A 22,743-nucleotide genomic window follows, 5' to 3' on the forward strand; every position below is an offset into this window, starting at 1 on the left:
CAAGCTCTAGAAAGCATATTATAATCTTGTTTTATATGTAACCATTTGTTTCCAATATTTTTACCCACTATCGCTTGGCTCTCAGTTGATAAACTGATTCTTGTTTTCACTATATATATAGAGGGGGGGGGGGATCCTGAGTAAGCTGGTGTGTGCTGTTCCTTTGGGAGGAGAGAATCAGAGCTCTGTGAGTGTTCAGTGAGTCAGGGGCTGGGCACTGCAGAGGGATGCTTGGGGATGGCGTGTACCTATTGCTAACCTGTACAGAGAGCAAGGCCTGCAGAGGCCTGGCAGGCAGTGCTTGTGCTGCTAGAGGCTGGCTTTCTCAGGGAGCTGATTCACAGTAGGCACAGACAGGATGCCCTCATGCCAAGGGCAGGTGGTGGTGTGGTGCCTCACAACCCTGGATGCCCCTGAGAAGCGTCACGGGACACCCCATCCAGGACAGAAGCCCTTTTTTAAGGGGGATCCCGAGTGCAGCTGACACCAGGGTGGTTAGGAATGGATGGGCCTAGTTTCCTGCCAATCCCTGGCTGGGGATCTGTGGGGTTTGGGTACTGGCCCCAGGGCCTGTTGTGCACTGGTGGAGGTGGTGCCCTTCCCAACACCAGTCTGGGATAAGTCTGACTGGAACCTTGGAGATTTCCTTCCCCTTAGGAGGGGATAAGGGTTTCATCAGGGGAGGGGTGAACACTGAATAATGTGTGGGCTCTCTGTGCCCTGGCCCGAGATGGAGGTGCAGGGGACACCATGCAGAATTGGCCAAGCGAGACCATGTATAAGTTCAGGCAGAGTGGCAGCTCGCAGCTATGGCAACAAGTGAAAATACCGGTGTGTAGACACTGGACGTATACTCTTTATTTTGGGGATAAAAAATGCTTATACATTTTGTAGCAATTATTTTCATAATAGATTTTTTTTAAAAATGTAAAAATAAGCACATATTTTCCTGTTATTACTGTAGGAAAATGCTGCTGTGTGAATGGTTACTGCTTACGAGATAAAATACCACCTTAAGAAGATCTCAGCTTTACCAGAAGTATAAAAGAGGCAGAAAGGGACATCGTTCAAACACACCAGATGCAAAGAACATACCTGCCTTGCAATGGCTGCCAAAGATAAAAGGCACTTGGGGTTATTTAGGGCTAAAAAGCAAAAGCCCTTGGTTTCTTTGGCATGTATTTAAGCAATCCTTGATTATTTCAGTCCCAAGCCCCAAAAGGCTGAGCTGTATCTCTTTCACAGTTCACACCTCAGTGTGGGCAGGGAAGAGAGGCTGTGTGCGTCAGAAAGCAACAAACAAAACAATCAACAACTTCAGCCCAGAAAGGTGGCCCATGGAATGATTCCTGGCAAGGCCCTGCCTTCATGTACCTTTGAGTCAAAAATCAAAAGAAAATGCATTGTGCTCCTAACTTTGCTAGGATAAAAGTATCACTCAAAACACTGGACCTGGTAAAATGTGCAGTAATTGCTGCTCAGAGAGGAGCAGACTCCCTGTCTTTTGTTGGCAGCAAAATAGTGCTCAAAAATGTCCTTGGAATGTTCATTTGCAGGGATCGCCTGGAGAGGTAGAATTAATGCAACTTCTAGGAATTTACACTTCTATCCTTGACTTGTCCAGAGCCCTTCAGGGAAGTGTTCTCACAGGGCAGTGCAGAGATCTGGACAAGAGGAGAAGCAGCTCTATTGTCCAGTTAAGGCTCCATGAAAGCTGGGTTCTGAAAACCCACTAAAAATTTAGAGGAAGCTGCAGTATAATTCCTACTTGTCTTGTGGGATCATACGGGGAACAGCATCACAAGTGTGCAGTTTTGGTATGTGCTGAAGCATAGAGCAGAATCAATTAATCCATCTGCTCAGATGTTTCAGATGATGGTTTCTGAACTATTTGGTCTCCAACTTAACCAACTGCCAATTTTAGATGAGGTGCAACTAACTAAAGGCTAGGAAGAAGACTCTAGCATTCTTGCCTTCTAGTGGACAGCACTGTATTAGGCTGTTCCGATCACCTCCAAAGGGCATAAAAGGGGCAATTATGCCCTATCCCCAGGGTTGAGGGTCACATTAAACACAGGTGAATGGTACAAAAGGACAAAAATGCTGCATATACACGATTACAACATAGCCACATCATGATACAGCACAGAGAGACACAACACCCAACCTGCATGACTTGAGAGCACCAGTGTCAAACACATTTGACTCTTAGCTGTGGTACTGTGTAATGGGATCAGGAATTTGTGGTGTGAGATCAGGAAACTTCCTTATGCTTAATCTGAGGGTTTTCCTAAACTACTGCTTCTTTTCCAGGCAGTCTCCTCTTCGAGACAAGGTGCCTCGGTGGGCCAGCCCTGAGCCTGGCATTCACTGCAGAGTAGTGTGAAGGAGGGGTATGACCTGTCTGTGGAAGACAGAAGCTTGGGGGGGTAGGTGGTGAGGTAGACATCTGACCAGGTATTCTGAGGAGGAGAGTGCCATGTAGACTTGTCTGAGGATAATTCGGGGGCTGGCAGCTGGAAGAGCCACCACTGTATATGCACTCAGGTAGGCGAGGGTTCAGGAGGGCCTGGGCACTGCGTTAGGGAAGAGCTAGGCAGTGCGGGGGAGGTGGCTCTAGACAGTTGTCCTCATGTCTATAGGAGCGTTTTGGTTAACGGGCAGGGGGAGTTCAGGACATTGGTCTAGGAGAGCCATGGGAGGGTGATAGCTGAGATCACAGGCAGGACCAGTAACTGTGGGGGAAAGGGAGGAATTTGGAATGGTAACAAGAGAGTGTCAGAAGAGCAAGAGGGTAAAATTACTGTTATTTGAGGCTGAATATGAGAAAGCTCTAACCAGAAGAAGCATTAAGCTGAGCAAGAGTCTCTCAAAGAAAGTGGCGGAATAAGTTTAAAAGCAGACTGGACAAAGTCTAGAGAATCTCATATAGAGATAATACACACTAGTGCCTGGGGAACTGGCTAGAGGTGGCCCAACAGGTCTTCCCCATCCCCAGCTTCTCTGATTTGGGAAGCGTAAAACCTACAGCAATCACAGCGGATGGTGGGTGGGTGCATTCAGACTTTTGAACACTAAAATGATTCTTCATTTCCATCCTGGGTGACTATCATGAGAACTGCAGCCAGCTCAGCTTCAGCAGCCATTAGAACCTTTTAGGCATAAACCTGCATGTTGCTCCGCTGCTGCTCTGACATATGTGCTGCAGGCCCTCGCTGGTTGCTGCCGAGGCTGGGGCTGGTGGCCACATCAGACCAATCTGAGGCAGAGTGTGGGGACGAGCTTGACCACTGATCAGGTGACTCAGGTGATGGAGTCAGATATGGGTGCTCCCCTGGCAAGTGCCTGGTATGGCTGGGAGTCCTCTCTGTGGCAGAGGAGGAGTAGCTGTGCTGAGATGGCGGAGTGGGGTATTTTCCCACTGAGCTCTGAAACTGGTGATAGGCTGGGAGGTTTGTGTGAGCTACTTGTCCATCCTGCTGAGGGATCACTGCCATGGGAAAGGAGGCACTTGGCAACTGAGCTAGGTCTGGTACCTGGTACATGGAACTAAGAGGACCAGCTATATTCTGAGCACAGTTTGCCTGTGCCTGCTGAGGCATTGCCTGCTGGTTTATGCCACCTTTGGGAAGCAGCTGGAAAGTCATAATAGGTGGCAGTGACACTCTGGAGACTCCGCCGTGCTTCACATCGGTTTGAATCAGGCCACTCTGCTGAGGCACGCTGGGGTGAGAATGCACTACCTGGGGGACCATGCCAAACATCTCATTATACTGGGATTCATTCATTTCCATACGACTCATCCATTCAGCAGAAATGTTAACTGGCCTGAGCCGATCGAGCCCACAGTTTGGAGGGGTGATTCTGTGCTGTGAAAGCAGCTGGCTGACAGAAGGAAGCACAGTGCTGGATCCACATCCCAGGGGCTGCAGCTCATGGAGGTTGGAGAAGGACATGGTGTGAGCAGCCTGTACTGATGCGGCAGTGTGCTGTGTGTGTGGGGACGAAGGTAAAACCCCTGGTGATGGCATCACTGGAGACGATATTGGTTCAGATACAAAAGCATGTGGGGATTCCAGGGAATCAACTGGTGAGAGGGTCACTGAGCTCTCAGAAAACTGCCCCTTGCTTTCACTCACAGATTTCTTCCCCTTCCTCTTTGCATCCTTGGAGAGATTTGTGGGCACCAGGCCCTTGGCACTTGGTTTTCTTGGCTTCTTGCTTAAGGAAGCATGTTTCAAATTGAGGAAGGACCTATTTGGGCCACAGATCACTGGTGAGAGGGCTGAGCTTAGCATGGTGCCAGGGTGCCCAGCAGGGCTATGGGTCAGGTTGTACTCATTCAGAAGGTGCACGATGTCATGGTGCATCCGGTCCTGTGCCACATCTCGGGGGAGGCGATCCATGTGGTCTGTGATGTCTCGATTGGCAAAATGGTCCAACAGGATTTTAGCTGCTTCAAAACTCCCTTCCCGCGCTGCCAGGAACAGCGGTGTCTCCTCCTGAAAGCACAAAGAGGAGACATCTCAACAGTTTTGTGGTTACTGTGGATCTAGGGGAAACAATGTTGACTGAGCGAGGGGCAACAGGAGGAACTGCAATCTGTGAGTGTGGAACAGAGCTGGAATACGCCACACACAAAATTCACTACAATTCCAATGAGAGAGAATCCAAGGGACAGAAACTAGCCAATACGGCTTTAGAAGGGACTGCTCAGTGAACTACAGGAGAAATAAACTCCCTGTGTTGGAAATGGGGGAGTGGGAAGGGAACCAAACAAGAATACAATCAGCAAAGGCTTGTATGGGAAAGAACTGAGCCCTCAGCTGAAAGAACGGCCTGTAGTTAGACACTTGACTGGAATGTGGGAGACCTAGGTTCACCTGTGGACCAATCTGAGCCATGGCTAAGAGGAAGTGAGAAGTGGGACTTGAGGTCAATAGGAGCTGCTGGGTACCTGGCACTTCTGAAGAGTCAGGTCACTTAATTCCCTAAGTGTAGATTTAGAAGCCTCGCTTCAGGTACCCAGTTTTGAAAAATCTTGGCCTAGATCATTTCCAACAGCAACGGCCCAACTGCAAAGCATGGAGCTAGTGGGAGAGAGACGGGGCTGAGTGGCCAGCAGTGCAGACTATGTGTGAAGGGACAGCCCTATTGAGCATACACAAACTGTACCTTGTTGTCCTGCATGTCTCTGTTGGCTCCGTTTTTCAGCAGCACTAATGTTGCCTCCACATTGTTAACAGCAGCAGCCCAGTGAAGGGCAGATTTACCTGTGGGGAAATTCAGTCCCTTCAACAACAAACCAACGAGCAAAGTGGGAGAGGTGTAATACAGCATCCCCAGAGAACTGCCAAGCCTGGCAACCTACAACTCTTTCCAGTACAGTAGTCAGCCCTGCAGCCTCCTTGATGAGCTACATCTTGGTATGACCACCTGTGATACACCCATCTGTCCCCACAAAGCCGCAGAAAGTCCTGGCAGGCTCCCTCCATGACACCCAGAACCGCAAGGCACGTTGCAGAAAGTCTCAGCCCAACCTCCCACGAGACTCCATCTCACTACATGCAATGGGACAGCCTCTCCAGGAGTCTCATGTTCTGTACGCTTGTGAGATGCTGCAGAAAGTCTCAGCACAACCCTCACCACTGTGTCCCCCCAACTCTCCTCCATACATTCAGGCATCTCCAAAGAACCCACCCTATGATGGCCAGTCATTCTGCAGTGTGCTACACTTAATCACCACAGAACCCACCCGTATAGGATACCCTCTACCCTATTTATTCTGCTAGCTCCAGTGTTATTAATAGCTCATGCTACAGTGCAGGTTTTAGCTCCTCATTCCCATTCTACACCCTGAGAAATGGAGCTGAACACAGAAGCCCTCAACCCACAATCCCCGCAATACCATGATCATCCACTGCATTGACATCAGCCTGGCAGTTGATCAGCTCGGCCACCATTCCTTCCACAGCCAGTCGGGCAGCCAGAATTAGTGGGGTTGTGCCATCATTCATCCGCACATCCAGGTCCGTCACTCTGTTACGGATCAGGATCTGAAGCACAGGGGAAGAGTGATTTTTCAATTCCATTAAGAAACAAGACTGAGAATTAACAAGAAACTTCAGAGAAATTTTGTATTCATGTAGCAATATCAGGATTGAAATTTGAGGACTCAGAATATGCAAGATATTAACAAAAAAGCAAGTGAAAACTGAATAACTACATGCAATATAGTGTGTGTGTGTATATGGAATCCTTTGAGTTACTAATATCGGAAGAAACTAGGCCTACAAAGAACCTTCATCCTTTACCCTTGGGCCAATGCATTGCTCACAGTCTGAGAGCAGGATAGCCAAGGACACAGTACATGCCCAGATACATCCTTCTGGGTGGGCAGGCAGATGATGCCATGCATTGCAGTTGCCTAACACCACTATCTCAGCCAGTGTCCTAAAAGGGATTCCCTAAATGGTTTACCTGGAAGACACCCTGTGCATCAGCTGCCACAGCTGCATGAAGGGGAGACCGGCCCATGTTGTCTCGTGCATTAGCATCAGCACCAGCATCTAGTAAGCGTTTTGCCGCATCTGCTCTTGAATAGCGGGCTGCTAAGTGCAGTGCCATCTCCCCAGTACGGTCCGTTTGGGCCTGCAGGTTGGCACCTTGATAAATCAAGTCTGTTATTATATTTGCTGAAGAATCTTCCATTTCTTCATCTTCGTCACTAATCTCGGAGCTGCCCACACGGAGAGATGCCAACATGAGTGGGGTACACCCATCTGCAACAGAAGAGAAGTTTGAATGGTAACACCTGCATAACAGCAAAGAAAAGCAGATTGTGCCTGTTCCCAGTGCCATATATCCTCTCCCTTTGTGCACTTGCACTGGGCCAGTGACAATCCCTTCCTTCCACGTCAGTGCATGCAGCTCCATTTTACCTGTTCGCGCTGTGTTACACTGTTCACATTTGGAAGGCTTTCTTCCCAACCATTGGGCTAGGAACTTAGTTCAAATGAAAGCTTAGAGCCTGCAGAAGCTGATTGTTTAGGCCCCATACTCACCAAGAAAACTTTCCTGCTCATAACTATTTCCCACTTAGTAGCTATCACAGGGGTCAGAAAGCAAATATGATGATGTTACAACACCAATAAAAGAAGGGGGATCCAATAATCATTAAAATCGATGGAAAGACTCCCACACATTTGGATGAGAACTGGACCAGGCCCAGAGTAAGAACATCCCAGAACATGCCCCAGATATTACAGTATACGAATGAAAATCATCTTTACTGCTGTACTAGCCAGGATAAAAGTCACAGCCAATTCTCTTGCTCCCAGGAATCACACAGGGTCATGCAAGCTGATGAGAGAGCTTCAACTAACCACTTCAAAGGCCAGCAGAACACTCTCAATGCATCTAGTCAACTGGGAAATACTAGAGCATAAGGGGAAAGTTTCTTCCTAAACTTAGGTGATCGCTTGATGCTCTAGTTAGGAGACTGCCAGTAACAGAAAAGATGAAAGTCACAAGGGCTGAGTTATGGTGACCAAAACTGATCTTGGTACTCAAGGTGAGGATGTATCAGAGAACATAAGACCACTATAGTATCTGCTGTAATATTATTCCTCTGTCCCTAGGAGACAGCAGAATGTCATATACACACAGCTGACCAAGGCTGCTTGTTAAGTAGACGTCTTCTTGTTTGTGCAGATTAATGGTATAAACTCATTTTCTAATGTCAGAAGGAAATCCTCCCTCGCCCCCCGCCACTTCTATGCAGACTACACGCTCTTGTGGAGTATAACCCTGCTCAATTGCCTCTCTGCAACTGCTGGCACAGATCAGTGCAGTAACACCGCTACCAGATTAGATGAGCTCTTGGGAATAGGCGCAGGTACTGGGAGGGGGGGGGGTTGCTGCAGCACCCCCAGGTGTTACATAGGGCCAGTGGCCAACCACCCAGGCCTCCACTCCCCAGCCCCGGGGCTTGGGTCCCGGCTGCTAGCCCCACTTCCCAGCCGCTGTCCCTGTGCCTGCTGGCCCCGCTCCCTGGCTCCATGCACCTGGCTCCCCATTCCCGGGGCTCTGCTCCTGGGGTCCCAGCTGCTGGCTCCACGGCTGGGGCTCTGCTACTGGCCCTGTGCCCGCCCCCAGCTGTACCCCTTGTCCAGGTTCTCCACTCCTGGAGACACAGCACTGCTCCTGGCCCCAGCTGGGGGGGGGTGCGGACAGGGGCAAGGGGGTTGGCTTTCAGCACCCCCACTATTAAAAGGGTTCCACTGCCATTGCTCTTGGTTATTTCCAGTACAGCAAATCATCCTTCATCTCTGCTGTGATGGTACCTTGACCACCACCTCTGGGAGTTTTATTGCCTTAACGGACTTCCTAGACTGTCTGTATTTATTGTTCGTTGTCCTGCCATTTTCTGATACTGTGAATTCCCTTCCTGTATTTCACGCTATACTCCAAGCAGGGCAGACCACGAGTCTGTCTCTCCAGAGTCTTTTTTCTAGACTGCATGGTAGGTCTCCCTCTCTCTCTCGCCTAAGCTCTTGGTCAAACATTGTGTAATTTTGCTGGTGTCTCCGCATGTTCTGCATATTTACTTTGCATGAGGACTACAAGTTCTCACTGTTTTAGGTGTAATTGTTCTAATGTTGGGAGTTGTATGGAGTGCTACAGTTTACCTCAGACACAGTGTACTGACCTGGCCCTCTGACATTGACATCCAGCCCATCCACTTCCTGATCCTCCTGCGGTGGTGTAAGGGCTAGAGATGGGGTCCCACAGATGTCAGCTGCCTCTAGGTGTTGCTGTGTCCACTGGCGCTGATCTACCTGCTCCTCTCCGTCTGACAGCAAAGCTTGGTCTTCAGGCTGCACAGGGAAAATAAAAGTTCACTTCAAAAACAAGTCAAATAGCAGCAGACACTTTCAAAACTGGTTTTTAAAACAAGTGTCTCCATTTACTCAGCGTGGCATTCTTGAAGTTGAACTTCCCACTGTGCAAGAACTGACCTGGATTTACAAAGAGGTTAGCATTGGCAAAGCTTCTCTTTCCTCCTTTACAGTCTGGAGGTCTGTACGGGGAGGGGCTCTGGCATGAAGTGACTTTGTTCCTGTTCTGCACTGGAGCGGTTGCCCTGAATTTAATATTTGCGATTTGGACAGTCTTAACTTTTAGAAGGTTTTTAGACGTTCAGGATTAGGGGGTATTTTGGGGAGTTACAGAAGTACCAAACCTTATCCCAGGTAGAACAAGAAGAGTCTTAGTGGTTTGAAGGCAGTGTTCAATGCCTAGCACCTCTTACCTTTGCTCTCTTAGGCAGAGGTCCTCCACTGCTGGTCCAGTGCTCACTGAGACTGCAGTCAGTCAAATTACCCTCTGTAGCTTGAACTGACAGATTCCTAAATAATGGAAGAACACATGTCACATTGCAGACTGACAAAGTGAGAGCGAAATCACTAACACTCTAAGTTTAACTTGTTGTGTATATGTGTGATGGGGCGTCTGCCCCACACTGGCTGGTAAGTGTTTAACGGAGCCCTAGGGAGGCTGCGCGGAAAGCAGCCAATAGGAGAGGGGCTGCGCGGAAAGCAGCCAATCAGGACTGGGCAGGCCCATATAAGAAGAGCTGCAGGGCAGAGCAGATTCAGTTGCCCCCTGGAACTCAAGGAGGGAGGACTGGCTGCCTTGCAAGAGGAAAAAAAGCTAGCATCTTGGACAGAGCAGTGCTGGGCAGGATAAGGGGAGTGAGAGCAAGCTCCCGACTGACTGCTGGCATGCTGAGGCCCAGAGATAAGGGCGGAGATAGTGCTGGGGCTGTGGGGAAGTGGCCCAGGGAAGTAGACTGAGAGGTTGGAGGGGACGCAGCATGTGGCTGCCATCTACAGGGCCCCTGGGTTGGGACTTGGAGTAGTGGGTCCCCCAGAAGGGGGAGCACAGTGTGTGGCACAACCAGAGGGCTGTGTCCTGAACAGGACGCTGTGGTCCTTGGAGCAACATGGGTCCAGGAGCAGAAGTGACAGTGGGTGAGGTATCACCGGAAGAGGGTGCACTGGCTAGCAGTGCTGATCCCTGGGACAGCCAGCAGGAGGAGCCAGACTGGTGAGTCACACCCTGTCACACATGGTGGAGAATGTGGGCACACAGTCACCCCTGATATAAGGGAAGGATAGAGACTGCAAGGACAATTGCCTGTCACAGAGATTGCAGAGACTATCTGAGAAACAGTGGAAACACAATATGTGGAAGCATGTTTTGCTGAGGGCTTATATACCCTCCCAGACTGGACTTCAAAGTCAGTGCTCCTGAGAAAAGGGGCCGACAAGCAGCCAGGGCAGCTTCAGGTCCTGCTGCTCCAGGTATTGGAAACCCAAGAGAGACAATGGGAGGCACAAGAGTACCTAGAGGCCTATATGACCTGACTAGCAGAGCAGCAGCTGAACCTATTCAAGTTGCTGCAAAAGGCAGTCCACAGAAATTGCAGAGAGCAAGAGGGAACAAGAGGCACCTGGAACAGGAGCCTGGGAGGATGCTATGCCTGTGGGCAACAAGGACATTGGAAGGCACAGTGCCCCTACAGGGATAGGTGACAGGAACCTCATCCAGAGAACAGGAGGAAGGTAGAGCCCAGGAGAACATAAGAACGGCTGTACTGGGTCAGACCAAAGGTCCATCTAGCCCAGTATCCCATCTACTGACAGTGGCCAATGCCACGTGCCCCAGAGGGAGTGAACCTAACAGGTAACGATCACGTGATCTCTCTCCTGCCATCCATCTCCACCCTCTGACAAACAGAGGCTAGAGAGCCCCACCTGTGGGGAGAACAGGGAAGGGATGGGCATGTTGGGCCTGTGAGCAACAGGAGCACCTGCGAAGGGAGTGTCCGGACCTCAGCTCTGGGGTCAAGACTGGCCCCTGGGAAGTGGCTAAGCAAGGGAAGGAACATGGGAAGCCCATGGCCAAAAGGAGGCAAAGGGCTTCTTGTTGATGCCATGAGGAGGGCCATGTAAGAAGATATTACCCCCTTAGGAGAAGGCCGATTGAAAAGGGGTACCTGGGAGCCAGACTTCAGAGACTACCCAGATGGATGTGGCAGTGATGACCATGGACCTGGTGGGGAGCCAGCTCCCACAGCCAGCAGGTAGTAGGGAGAATAACATGACTGGGACAGAGGGAGCCTGACCTGCTAAGGGGGAAATACTGTCCTAGATAAACTTTAAATACTCTTAACGTCTGATTTAATCACCCTTGCAAAGGTGGCATCCATAGCCTTGCATAACGAACTTCCATTGAACCTGAGACTTAAAGGCTTTTAGCCATCTAGCCTGGGATGAGATCTCAGAAACTGTCCTTCAGCAAGCAGGCTGGAGACCTGGTGGAATCCAGAGTGGCCCTTATGAAGGGTAGGGTGTAAAATGGGATGAAAGAAGATTTAACTTCAGATCTGAAGGTGGTGCAGGTCTCCTGCAGCAGTGTGAACTACCCTGCTGTCCGACTGAGCTCTTATGAGCCATTTGCCCAGATATGGACACTCCTCCAACAGATGAATCGCAATCACTTCCACACACCATGTCAATGCCCAGTGTGCAGGGAAGGACCTTGCACTGGTCATTTCTTGCCCACCAAGAACCTGACATGGTTCTTCCATATTGGGAGGCAAAAGCAAGCACTTTTAAGGCGGAGGGCCTAAAACTCACATGGAGCTTGTAAGCAAGGTTTACGGTGCACAGAGAAGCCATGCAGAATGAGACTTTCCTCAGTTATTCATTCCATTTGGAGAAGGCCAGAATAGGGGCTAGGCTATGATTTTTTTTGTTGATGAGAAAATCCCAGGAATAAAATCCTGTCCCTCAGTAAAGCTCTGGCATCAGTTCTGCGGCTCCTATTTCCATCAGAGCCATGTCTGCCTCTTGCAAAAATTCCCCATATGAGGGAGCCCTAGAAAAGGAAGGAGGGTTGGATATTGGCCTGGCTTCACACTGCATGAGTACTCCAGTGTGATAAACTCCAAAACCCAAACAAATGGCACCCTGTTCGTCAGCTAGGACAAATGGTCTCCAAAGCTGGGGTAGAAGAGAAAGGAAAAGGATCTAAGTACTGCAGTACTGGCTCTGGGTCCATCAGTGCACCCTCAAGTTTGTTGCCAAAGTGCACCCCAACAGCAGCCGGGGAAGGTCTTTGTATTCTCCAAGGAGTGTCCTCTGACGGTAGCTAACTCCCTATAGGATTACTGTGACTGGCCTCAAAGTATCAAAACAAACATTGCCTGAAACAGGCTAAATGAAGCCCAGAGTCCTGGCCATGGACTTTGTAGCTTTCAGTTTTTACAAGACTTCAACCTTCTTGGAAGTGAAGAGGTCTGCGCCTTCAAAGGCAAGTTCATAACCCTTGCCTGACCACAAAGACCAGAATTCAGGAACATTTCAAGTGGGCTGTAGCCAGAGTTCTGGCAGCAACATCAGATATCAAATGCAGTCCTGAGGGAATGTTTGGACATCTCCTGGCTTTTAGCCCTGAAAATGCCTGTGTCTTGGCCTCAGATGCACTGGGCTTTAGAGGTAGCTTTTGACCAGAGCCAAGTGTTTTATCTGGCCTGATAACTGACAGCACAAAGTTTTGGACACTGAGGGATAAGCCTTTCTTTCAAACATGTCCAATGGCTACATTTCTCTGTCCCTGGGGTCAAAGAACTTCCCACCGTTAGTGTTCCCTCTTGCCTGGGAAACCACAAGCAAGCAAGTTTGGAATGCTGGCAAACACTCATAGCCCTCCATAAGGAATCAGCTTTCCCCAGCACAAGTAGCAGAGGCAGGAACAATCTCTGTAGCCAGCACCAATGAGTGAGGAGCCTTCTCCCACCTAGCACACCTGCCAATGCAAGGCAGCCACTGCTCCCGTACTCAAGAGATTGGCCTGCAGAGATGGCTAGGCATGCCAGGGAAGCGACCGAAGGGACAGTGCAGTTAGCACGCTGCCCTGTGAACTGAAGGATTGTGAAGTGAACTGTTTGGCAATCTTAACTGAAATGTGCTATGTGGCTGCTACAGTAGAGTGGACACAAGAGAGCCTAGTGACAGCTGCCTTGGTAACCACAGCTCTGAACTTCCTTAGCTTTTACTTGTAAATTCTCAACCCCAACATGGTATTGAGATAATTTCTGGCACTGAAGTCCTTGCTTTCTGAAAAGGTGCAGCTTCAGTAAATGGGCACATGTAATGTGTTCACGCAGGAGCATGAGGCGGGCACTCCAAATATCCAGTAGACATATGCTCATTTGCACGTTTCTGAATTTGGAGCTTTTTACATGGCTCCACATTGAAATAAATGTGTAAATGCAGCAAAGTCCCCTGTCTGGGTTATCTGCCAGGATTGAACCCAGACCTCTGGCTCTAAAAGCACTTGCCTGTACTGCATTAGCTATAGGACTGGTCCATTAGCTTGGAGACAGTAAACCTTTCTGGCCACTAGAGGGGGACCAAAGCCACACTCCTGGTATGTATCAGTAAGTTAAAGAGACGTTTTCAGCCTCTTTAATCCTTCATTAAAACACACACACTGGACCATTTATTGACTTTTGACTTCTATAGAGTTTCATCATGGATGAATATGGCCCATTATCTGCACTTATTTCAACAAGCCAGTGATAGCAGGGAACATCCAGAGCTCTGCACTTGGTTAATTCAGTGGAAAGTCAAGTAAAGTGAATGAAGAACATGTGATTTTCGACATTTTGTTATTTCTGCACAATTACACTTCATGATTTAAAATTCACAGAGTCAGACACCAACCCTGTTAGGTAACATCTAGTCCATCCCCTAGAGGGTAGTGCAAGACTGTTACCTACAATGGGTTTTCTGGTGCTTTATGCAATCTTGTTTTAAATTTATCCATGGGCTGGGGCTTCCATCTGCAATATTAAATGAGTTATCAAATGAACGACCATCTCAATTGAACATATGAACAGAGACAAAGCATGAGAAATTTTAGCCTGATGTGTAAATTTACCCCACCCCCCCAAAGTTTTAAGTACCTTTAATTAGGGATTTATGCATTACATGGTGGTTTGGTTGGCTCCCAAAAACCTAGCATGCATAAAGGCGTTCAATGACCCAATACAGACTTACTTCAGTCCAACTGCATCTTCCCCAACTGGCTCTCTGCGCTTGTGGTTACTGGGGTCCCGGCGTAGAACAAAGCCCTCCGGAAGCCAGAGGGAGCCATGTTTGCGCTTTCTTTTTACCACAAGTACACCCAACAACAGGATGAAAAGGATGATCACAGCTGCCACAGCAAGTAGGTAAAGCAACTGGGTCTTCTTTGGTGACCAAGGTTCACCTAAAAATCCCAATTAAAATACAGCAAAGTAAGTGCTTTTTTGGACAGCAGCCTTCAGTCCTCCTTCGCTCCTTCTGTACATAAGAACACAAGAACGACCGTACCGGATCAGACCAAAGGTCCATCTAGCCCAGTATCCTGTCTACCGACAGTGGCCAATGCCAGGTGCCCCAGAGGGAGTGAACCTAACAGGCAATGATCAAGTGATCTCTCTCCTGCCATCCATCTCCATCCTCTGACAAACAGAGGCTAGGGACACCATTCCTTACCCATCCTGGCTAATAGTCATTTATGGACTTAACCGCCATGAATTTATCCAGTTCCCTTTTAAACACTGTTATAGTCCTAGCCTTCACAACCTCCTCAGGTAAGGAGTTCCACAAGTTGACTGTGTGCTGTGTGAAGAAGAACTTCCTTTTATTTGTTTTAAACCTGCTGCCTATTAATTTCATTTGGTGACCCCTAGTTCTTGTATTATTGGAATAAGTAAATAACTTTTCCTTATCCACTTTCTCCACATCACTCATGATTTTATATACCTCTATCATATCCCCCCAGTCTCCTCTTTTCCAAGCTGAAGAGTCCTAGCCTCTTTAATCTTTCCTCATATGGGACCCTCTCCAAACCCCTAATCATTTTAGTTGCCCTTTTCTGAAGCTTTTCTAGTGCCAGTATATCTTTTTTGAGATGAGGAGACCACATCTGTACGCAGTATTCGAGATGTAGGCGTACCATTGATTTATATAAGGGCAATAATATATTCTCTGTCTTATTCTCTATCCTCTTTTTAATGATTCCTAACATCATGTTTGCTTTTTTGACCACCTCTGCACACTGCGTGGACATCTTCAGAGAACTATCCACGATGACTCCAAGATCTTTTTCCTGACTCGTAGCTAAATTAGCCCCCATCATATTTTATGTATAGTTGGGGTTATTTTTTCCAATGTGCATTACTTTACATTTATCCACATTAAATTTCATTTGCCATTTTGTTGCCCAATCACTTAGTTTTGTGAGATCTTTTTGAAGTTCTTCACAGTCTGCTTTGGTCTTAACTATCTTGAGCAGTTTAGTATCATCTGCAAACTTTGCCACCTCACTGTTTACCCCTTTCTCCAGATCATTTATGAATAAGTTGAATAGGATTGGTCCTCAGACTGACCCTTGAGGAACACCACTAGTTACCTCTCTCCATTCTGAGAATTTACCATTAATTCCTACCCTTTGTTCCCTGTCTTTTAACCAGTTCTCAATCCATGAAAGGACCTTCCCTTTTATCCCATGACAGCTTAATTTACGTAAGAGCCTTTGGTGAGGGACCTTGTCAAAGGCTTTCTGGAAATCTAAGTACACTACGTCCACTGGATCCCCCTTGTCCACATGTTTGTTAACCTCTTCAAAGAACTCTAATAGATTAGTAAGACACGATTTCCCTTTACAGGAACCATGTTGACTATTGCTCAACAGTTTATGTTTTTCTAGGTGTCTGACAATTTTATTCTTAACTATTGTTTCAACTAATTTGCCTGGTACCGACGTTAGACTTACCGGTCTGTAATTGCCGGGATCACCCTTAGAGCCCTTTTTAAATATTGGCATTACATTTGCTAACTTCCAGTCACTGGGTACAGAAGCCGATTTAAAGGACAGGTTACAAACCTTAGTTAATAGTTCCGCAACTTCACATCTGAGTTCTTTCAGAACTCTTGGGTGAATGCCATCTGGTCCCGGTGACTTGTTTATGTTGAGTTTATCAATTAATTCCAAAACCTCCTCTAGTGACAATTCAATCTGTGACAGTTCCTCAGATTTGTCACCTCCAAAAACTGGCTCAGGTTTGGGAATCTCCCTAACATCCTCAGCCGTGAAGACTGAAGCAAAGAATCCATTTAGTTTCTCCACAATGACTTTATCGTCTTTAAGCGCTCCTTCTGTATGTCGATCATCAAGGGGTCCCATTGGTTGTTTAACATAGGGTTTCCTTCTTCATGAAGACCGTGATTTTTCTCTACTTCATAGTGGGTTTAGAACAAAGGACACCAAGGCCTTAGGAAGTTCAGACTCTGGCTATGCACAGTAGGTTCTGACAAGCCAGTATAACTGTACAATGAACACAGCACTTTCCTTCTATTGTCTAGCCTTTGTTACATGTTTTTCAGAGTGTGCGTTTTAAAAGGTTTCAGGGTTGCAGAAAGCAAATTTTGAAGACGTGCATAGCTTGTTCATACAACATCATGTGTAAATGTAACATTTGTGGAGATCCCGAACAAGCTGCACACAGCTTCATGAACAAGATCTTCAATGGTGCACTCAATTGCTTTGACGAAGATCCTGTTCTTTTAAAAAAGATCCTGTTCTTTGCTCAGCTGGCTCAAGATATCCATTCCCAAATTCACAACACTACTAGGTATAAAGAAGTGGTTTCTGGTCAAGTGCTGAATCTTGTAACCAGGGCTCAGGTTCTGGTGTCATCTAAGAAAATTTTGTATTGAAGAAGAGGATATTTCTGGCAAGCTGAATTTTTATTAAAGGTGCCTATTTAAATCTGCTCAGGGGGTTTGGAATGTTTGAATGAGTTCTAGCAGACAGATGTGATGGTCAAAGGTGTGTGATAAATCTCTCACATGGCTCTGCAATTTATCACCTCCACATATGTATTTTACAATCGTTTTACACTCCACACTATAAAAGGTAAAAAAATTAATTACACAAAGTGTACCACATATGCACACAATGGCCACACATACCTGTAATACTGTAGGGGGTCAGTAAATTAGCCTGCAATAAAAGTTTTTTGCAGGATTAAAGAAGCTGCATTTGAACAGCAAGGTGCAGGCAGGTGTTGAAGTGCTGATCAACAACTAAAACATCTTATTTCATACATTAAATCAAGCATTTATTTATTTCATGCTCCAGACATATCCCCCCATCTCTCTTCCAACGTTACTTACTTTGGACAGACACAAAGGGGTAGGGCAGCATGTCCCGCATGGCCTGAGCTGCTAAGAGAGCTGCAGCAGCTTCTGTGCTTTTAAAGCACTGGTCTGAATCTTCACTACATTGGCGGTTGTCAATTTCTAGGAACACCTTCGTGCTGCAGGAACAGAATTAAAGTGCAGAGGAGTAAGCAAAGGAAGAGAGAATTAGTCCTTCTAAATGGTGCATCCCTAAATTAAAATTTAGTCTCCCAGGTTAATTCTTCCAACCTAGCATTGTATTTAGCAATCTCCATAGTTTTATACTCCTCCCGTGGCAGAACAGAGACGTATTTTAGGCCACAAATACTGCATACATTTGAACCCACCTCACACCCACAGTACCTAACAATACAGTCTCACTAGTGATGCACAAAGGAATTCACTCACCCAATGACCTCCTGTTCAAGTTCTCTGGGCTTGCGATTGCCTGAGAGTGATCGCCGACTCCGTGATGCCGGCATCTCCCCGTAGTATGGGAACACCATGGGGTTTCCCTGTGAGTCCAGTTTTATTCTCAGGTTGGTATGAAGAAGGGATCCTAAAGTCCGCAGGAAACTGCGGGCATCACTGAGCAGCTCCTCGGGGGGCATCAGTACCACAATAATAAGGGTCCCTTCTGCCAGTTTCTCAGCTTTGTCACCAGCACAGTCCAGGCCATCCCAGCCACACTCCTCACTGTTACAGCCCTGGTCACAGCGCCCGTCCGCATAATGATCTGCACAGTACTTATCATACCTACGAGAGGGGCACGGGGTTACAAACAGCAGCACACCGGTGCTTCATTGTACCTCTAGTCTGGGGCCTGCAGAACAGGATACAAACCTTTCCCGGCTAGCTAAACAGCTCCAGTCTGGGTTCAGGTTGAGGAGGAGACTGGAGGGGCTGCAGCCTATCAGGTGAGATATTTCACCTCTAGTGTACTGCTTGCAAGCTGGCCCCAACTCTGGGTCTGCGTGGGTGGAGGAGACCTAATACCTGCAGGTCATCTGGTTTCGTTAAGGAGAGAGAATTGCTCAGTCCAGTAAATGGCCCTGCACCCAGCACTGGGATCAAGCAACCAGTTACCATGGCGAAGCTGCAGCACCTGCTGCCTGCTAGTGATTAGAAAGGAGCACCCCAGGAATTCAGCTGTAGGTCTCACTCCTGTGCTACGTTTGTGTGGGGTGGGATCCAGAACACGAAAAGACACCTAGAAGTTCTTTTTCCCCAGGGCCTCAAGAAACACTCTACTCTGGTTGGAGGGGTTTGCTCTAGTTGGAGTTTCTTTGGGAAGTAGGAGAGGTGCAGACTGGGCAATATGTTCAGTAAGCAGCTTAGCATGTGGTGTCACTGAGCAGACTATGTAACTTTGACCGTAAGCACACATCTTCCAAAAGTTATTTCCAAAGAAAGCCGAAAACCAGATGAGAGAGGGAAAGTTCCTTGATGTGGGGGTCCTAGTGAGAGTGCAGAGAGCACGCGCCCTTCACAGGGCTGCAGGGGGGAGAGGCAGCACAGGCCAAGCATTCAAGCTGTTAGAAGCACTAGCAAGAGCCTTGTGTTAGTTACAGAGATCCCAGCAGTCAGGAGCAGGCCTTACTTGCATAGCTTGCTATTTTGCTGGCACTCGAAGTTGTCGAAGAGGCACTCGGGTGTGTTACAGAGCTCGTCGCACTCGCCATTGAAGTGCTGCCAGCAGTGCAGCGAGGAAGAGCAGTTGGCCCAGGGATCCTCTCCTGTCAGGGAACAGTCACCTCCATCCCACTGGCAGGCGTGCATGTTACAGTCCCTGTCACAGTAGCCATTTTTTGCTCTTTCTGCACAGTGTTGGCCCGGACAGCCCAGCGGTTGTTGGCTGGGGCGCACTGAGTGTTCACACTGGCTCCCTTCAGATTGATCAGGACACTGGCAGTAGTAGTAAGGTGGCTGAGTCCTGGGATGGCAGCTTCCACCATTCTGGCACGGTGCACTGGCACAGCCTGTACCAGTCTGGCACGCCGTGCCAGCTGAGAGCTTTGGGCAGTAACATTGGGGTCCAGAGGATGTCTGGATGCACTGCTCCCCTTTCTTGCATTTCACTTGCCCACAGACACTGTGGCTGCCAAACTCACATTTAAACCCAGAATAACCCTATGAGAAAAGTGGGGAGATCAGACCGATTAATGTTCCAAGGGCTGGAGAAGAGATATTGGTTACGTCACGCACAAGGGTGCACAAATATCAGTTTATCTATTTCACACACCCAACCCCCTCATCAACTCCTGTATCCCTACCCCAGGAACTTGTGGGGCTTTCCTAGATCTAACCGCAGACACACTGGTTCCTGGAACCTACAGGACTTTGAGCAGAAAGCCCACCAAGGAACTGGTCCCTACACCAAGAAGCTTATCTATCTGGCCTTGCCTTACAAGTCCATAGTGCACCTTTGAAGTGTGTGTGCTATAGTTAAGGTTGCAAGACAATCTCCATCATAATCTCATTTTCTCACAAGGTGATAATTGTCAAGAATTTTCACACCTTTGGGGATGACATTTCCCAGAATTGACCACTGCATGAAGTTGTGTGTGCACCTGGCTTTCACAAGCTGGAACACATTTTCTTTTGTTTTTTATTCATGAAAAGGGCTCAGTGGAGTTCTGTGCAAACAAGTACTCAACAGAGTAGCAAAACACCTAACACTAAATATCTAAAACTATCTTTAGGACAGAGAAGCTTTCTCAGAAAGCGACTGCTAGGGTTGGGAATGGCAAATCTCATCTTACCACCTGTGGCATTCAGAAGGAACTGACTGGTGGATGGGGCTGTACTCCTATGCTCAGCTGGGAGGCACATGGATGCCAGTGCAGTTCCAATGGACACAGCTTCCCACAAAGTTCAGAGGGTGCACACTTCCTCTACAGCAGGGATCAGTGCCGGCGATACTCAAAGAATAAGCCAGTTTGATGGAGGCTTTGAGGATCTTTGCACTGCTCATGAGCGGTCACTAACTGACGGGGCTTACTGTACAATAAAGCCAGAAAACATGAGGATGTCTGGGCTAAAACATGCCATGTAAGGGCATGACACTTACTGGAGGACACTGGCAGATGAATCCAACAGGCACATGACTGGCAACAACACAAGTACCGCCATTCTGACAAGGCTGCTGGGGACACACATCTGTTAGGGTCTCACAGTGACGACCTGAGAAACAGACACACAAGGAAAGGAGAGCACACAAAGTTAAAATCAAATGGTTGCTCAATGCTCCCTTTATTTTTCAATAAGAGACACTGACAATAGATCCTCCACCAGTCTGTAAGCCTCATTCACTCTGTAACTCCAGGTGTCCCTGAACCCTGGCAACTGGGGTGGAGCTGCAGAACGCCCTCTGGATGGTACCTAGCAGTACAACATAGCTCATGTTCCACATTCAATTCTGATCATATCACCAAAATGGTATCAAAGAATCGGCAGCAGTTAAGAAAAGGGCAAAAAATTTGATTATGGATTTGGAAGGAGTGATTTATGGAGAAAGTTAAACATGTATGGCTTGCTTAAGTGTGCAGGGAAGTAGAAATGAAAGTTGTGCACCCTTCAGATAATTGTAAACATTAAGGAAGAAAAGGATTTAGGGTAATGAATTGGGAAAAACTAGGAATATGAGATTAGGACAGATGAGATTAATATCAGGAAAGAACTTTCTGGCAGTGAAGTGTATCAGGCTGTAGAATTCTCTCTAGCAGTATTTATGGAAGTCCCATTGCTCGAAGATCTTAAAACCAGACTGGTTAAAACAACAGAAGTCTGTGCGGGGAACAATCATGGATTGTCACAGAAATGGACTGGATAACCTAACGACTCCTGGGCCACGTCTACACTACCCGCCAGATTGGCGGGTAGTAATCGATCCCTGAATCGACACCCGTACTCCACCTCTGCAGGAAGAGTAAGCGGAGTTGACGGGGGAGCCGCAGCAGTCGACTTGCCGCCGTGAGGACGGCCAGGTAAGTCAGACTAAGATACTTCGACTTCAGCTACACGAATAGCGTAGCTGAAGTTGCGTATCTTAGATCGATCCCCCCATCCACCCCCAGTGTAGACCAGTCCCTAGAGAAGGGCAGGACAATAAGGATAATGTTTTGATCAAGTCAATGGGAAACTGGGATAGCATTTCCAGGTACTCACCGGTGAAGGCACTGCGACAGATGCATGTATAATCATTGACCAGCTGAATGCAGTCTAGGCTACCATGAGGGCTACAAGGGTTGGAAAGGCACTCATTAATATCCCCCTCACAGCGCTCGCCTGCAAAGCCTGGGAGACAGTGGCAGCTGTAGCCCCCAATTTGGTCAATGCACTGTCCTCCATTAAAGCAACGGGGTCCTCCCAGATCTGAAGCACAGTCATCAATGTTCTCCTCACAAAGACGGCCTGTTAACACAAGTGAGAGAAACCAGAGCCTCAGGCGTCGCAGCCTCATTTCTTATAGTTCATCAAGTTACCAAAGCTGACCTTTCATTTAATCCAGGCTCACCCGGGTTAGGATCCCTGCCCAATTCATTTATTTCAGCCTCAGATCACCCCCAATGAACGTATGGGTTAGATTTAGCCTGGTCTCAGCGGTACTTCATTTGAGCATTTCCAGGTGTGTATATATAGATATATATATTTTAGAAAATTTGATTTAGTCCTACGGTTGAGGAGTTATCTATCAGAGCGATTGTTTGCTGAACACTGCAGACAGTTCTGCATTGTCACTTGAAAAGCTACAAACTGCAATTTTAATTTAGTTTGGTGATAACCCTGAAACCTAATGACAAGAGTTTGGCTCAACAAACTTCAAATAATCAGCAATGGAACAAGTTGACAGAAGTGTCTGTGGGTAGAATACAGGCTCATGACTGGCAGAGCACCACTGCTGGGCATCTAGGACAAGCTTTGGACATTGCTAGGGATGGTAGTTCTACAAGTTCCCTTCGGCAGCATGTTCTGTTTAACCTATTCTTAGGTCAGATACTGTAGGGAAAGTGTCCTAAATCCATCACTGGTTCTGCCTCAGGTAATAAGATATAGGATCCAGCTGAAGAACCAACCCGTAACTGATCCAGTTGAACCATATTTTCCTCATGCTTTACACAGAATACTCCAATGTATGTAACTCACTAAAATACTTGCTGTTTTGTAACACCCTGATATTACTGACTCATTTGTCATCCACTATAACACCCAAAGGCCACCCAGCATCCCAGTTTTCATTTGGGAATTTGGCTATTCCTTCCTACATGGACCATTTTACTCATATACCTAGCATGCATGACCCACTTTTATCCATTCAACTTGTCACCTGAGCAAAAAGCTGGTTTGACATGATGTATTAGTACCTGTTGCAAGAGGTATGAAAGGATGAGAGAACAAACAGTTGTTATGAAGGATGTCAAAGGCCCTAGATGAAAGAAAC

General features: G+C 47.5%; 1 protein-coding gene across 1 annotated transcript in view; it reads right to left on the reverse strand.

Moving 5' to 3' along the window:
* Window positions 1–834: 834 nt before the first annotated feature.
* The window catches only part of NOTCH2 (notch receptor 2), a 159,674-nt gene continuing 137,765 nt past the window's right edge, over window positions 835–22,743 (reverse strand). The window contains exons 22-33 of the mRNA XM_045026116.1: window positions 21,471–21,716; window positions 20,374–20,486; window positions 18,904–19,433; window positions 17,712–18,059; window positions 17,298–17,440; window positions 14,133–14,343; window positions 9,314–9,410; window positions 8,711–8,879; window positions 6,481–6,782; window positions 5,909–6,056; window positions 5,176–5,273; window positions 835–4,502 (exon numbers count right to left, since the gene is read on the reverse strand). Of these exons, the coding sequence (XP_044882051.1) occupies window positions 3,156–4,502; window positions 5,176–5,273; window positions 5,909–6,056; window positions 6,481–6,782; window positions 8,711–8,879; window positions 9,314–9,410; window positions 14,133–14,343; window positions 17,298–17,440; window positions 17,712–18,059; window positions 18,904–19,433; window positions 20,374–20,486; window positions 21,471–21,716 (3,752 nt within the window). The 3' untranslated portion in view covers window positions 835–3,155. The remainder of the gene's footprint in view (window positions 4,503–5,175; window positions 5,274–5,908; window positions 6,057–6,480; window positions 6,783–8,710; window positions 8,880–9,313; window positions 9,411–14,132; window positions 14,344–17,297; window positions 17,441–17,711; window positions 18,060–18,903; window positions 19,434–20,373; window positions 20,487–21,470; window positions 21,717–22,743) is intronic.

Source organism: Mauremys mutica, chromosome 8 (assembly GCF_020497125.1).
Source record: "Mauremys mutica isolate MM-2020 ecotype Southern chromosome 8, ASM2049712v1, whole genome shotgun sequence".
NCBI lineage: Eukaryota > Metazoa > Chordata > Testudines > Geoemydidae > Mauremys > Mauremys mutica.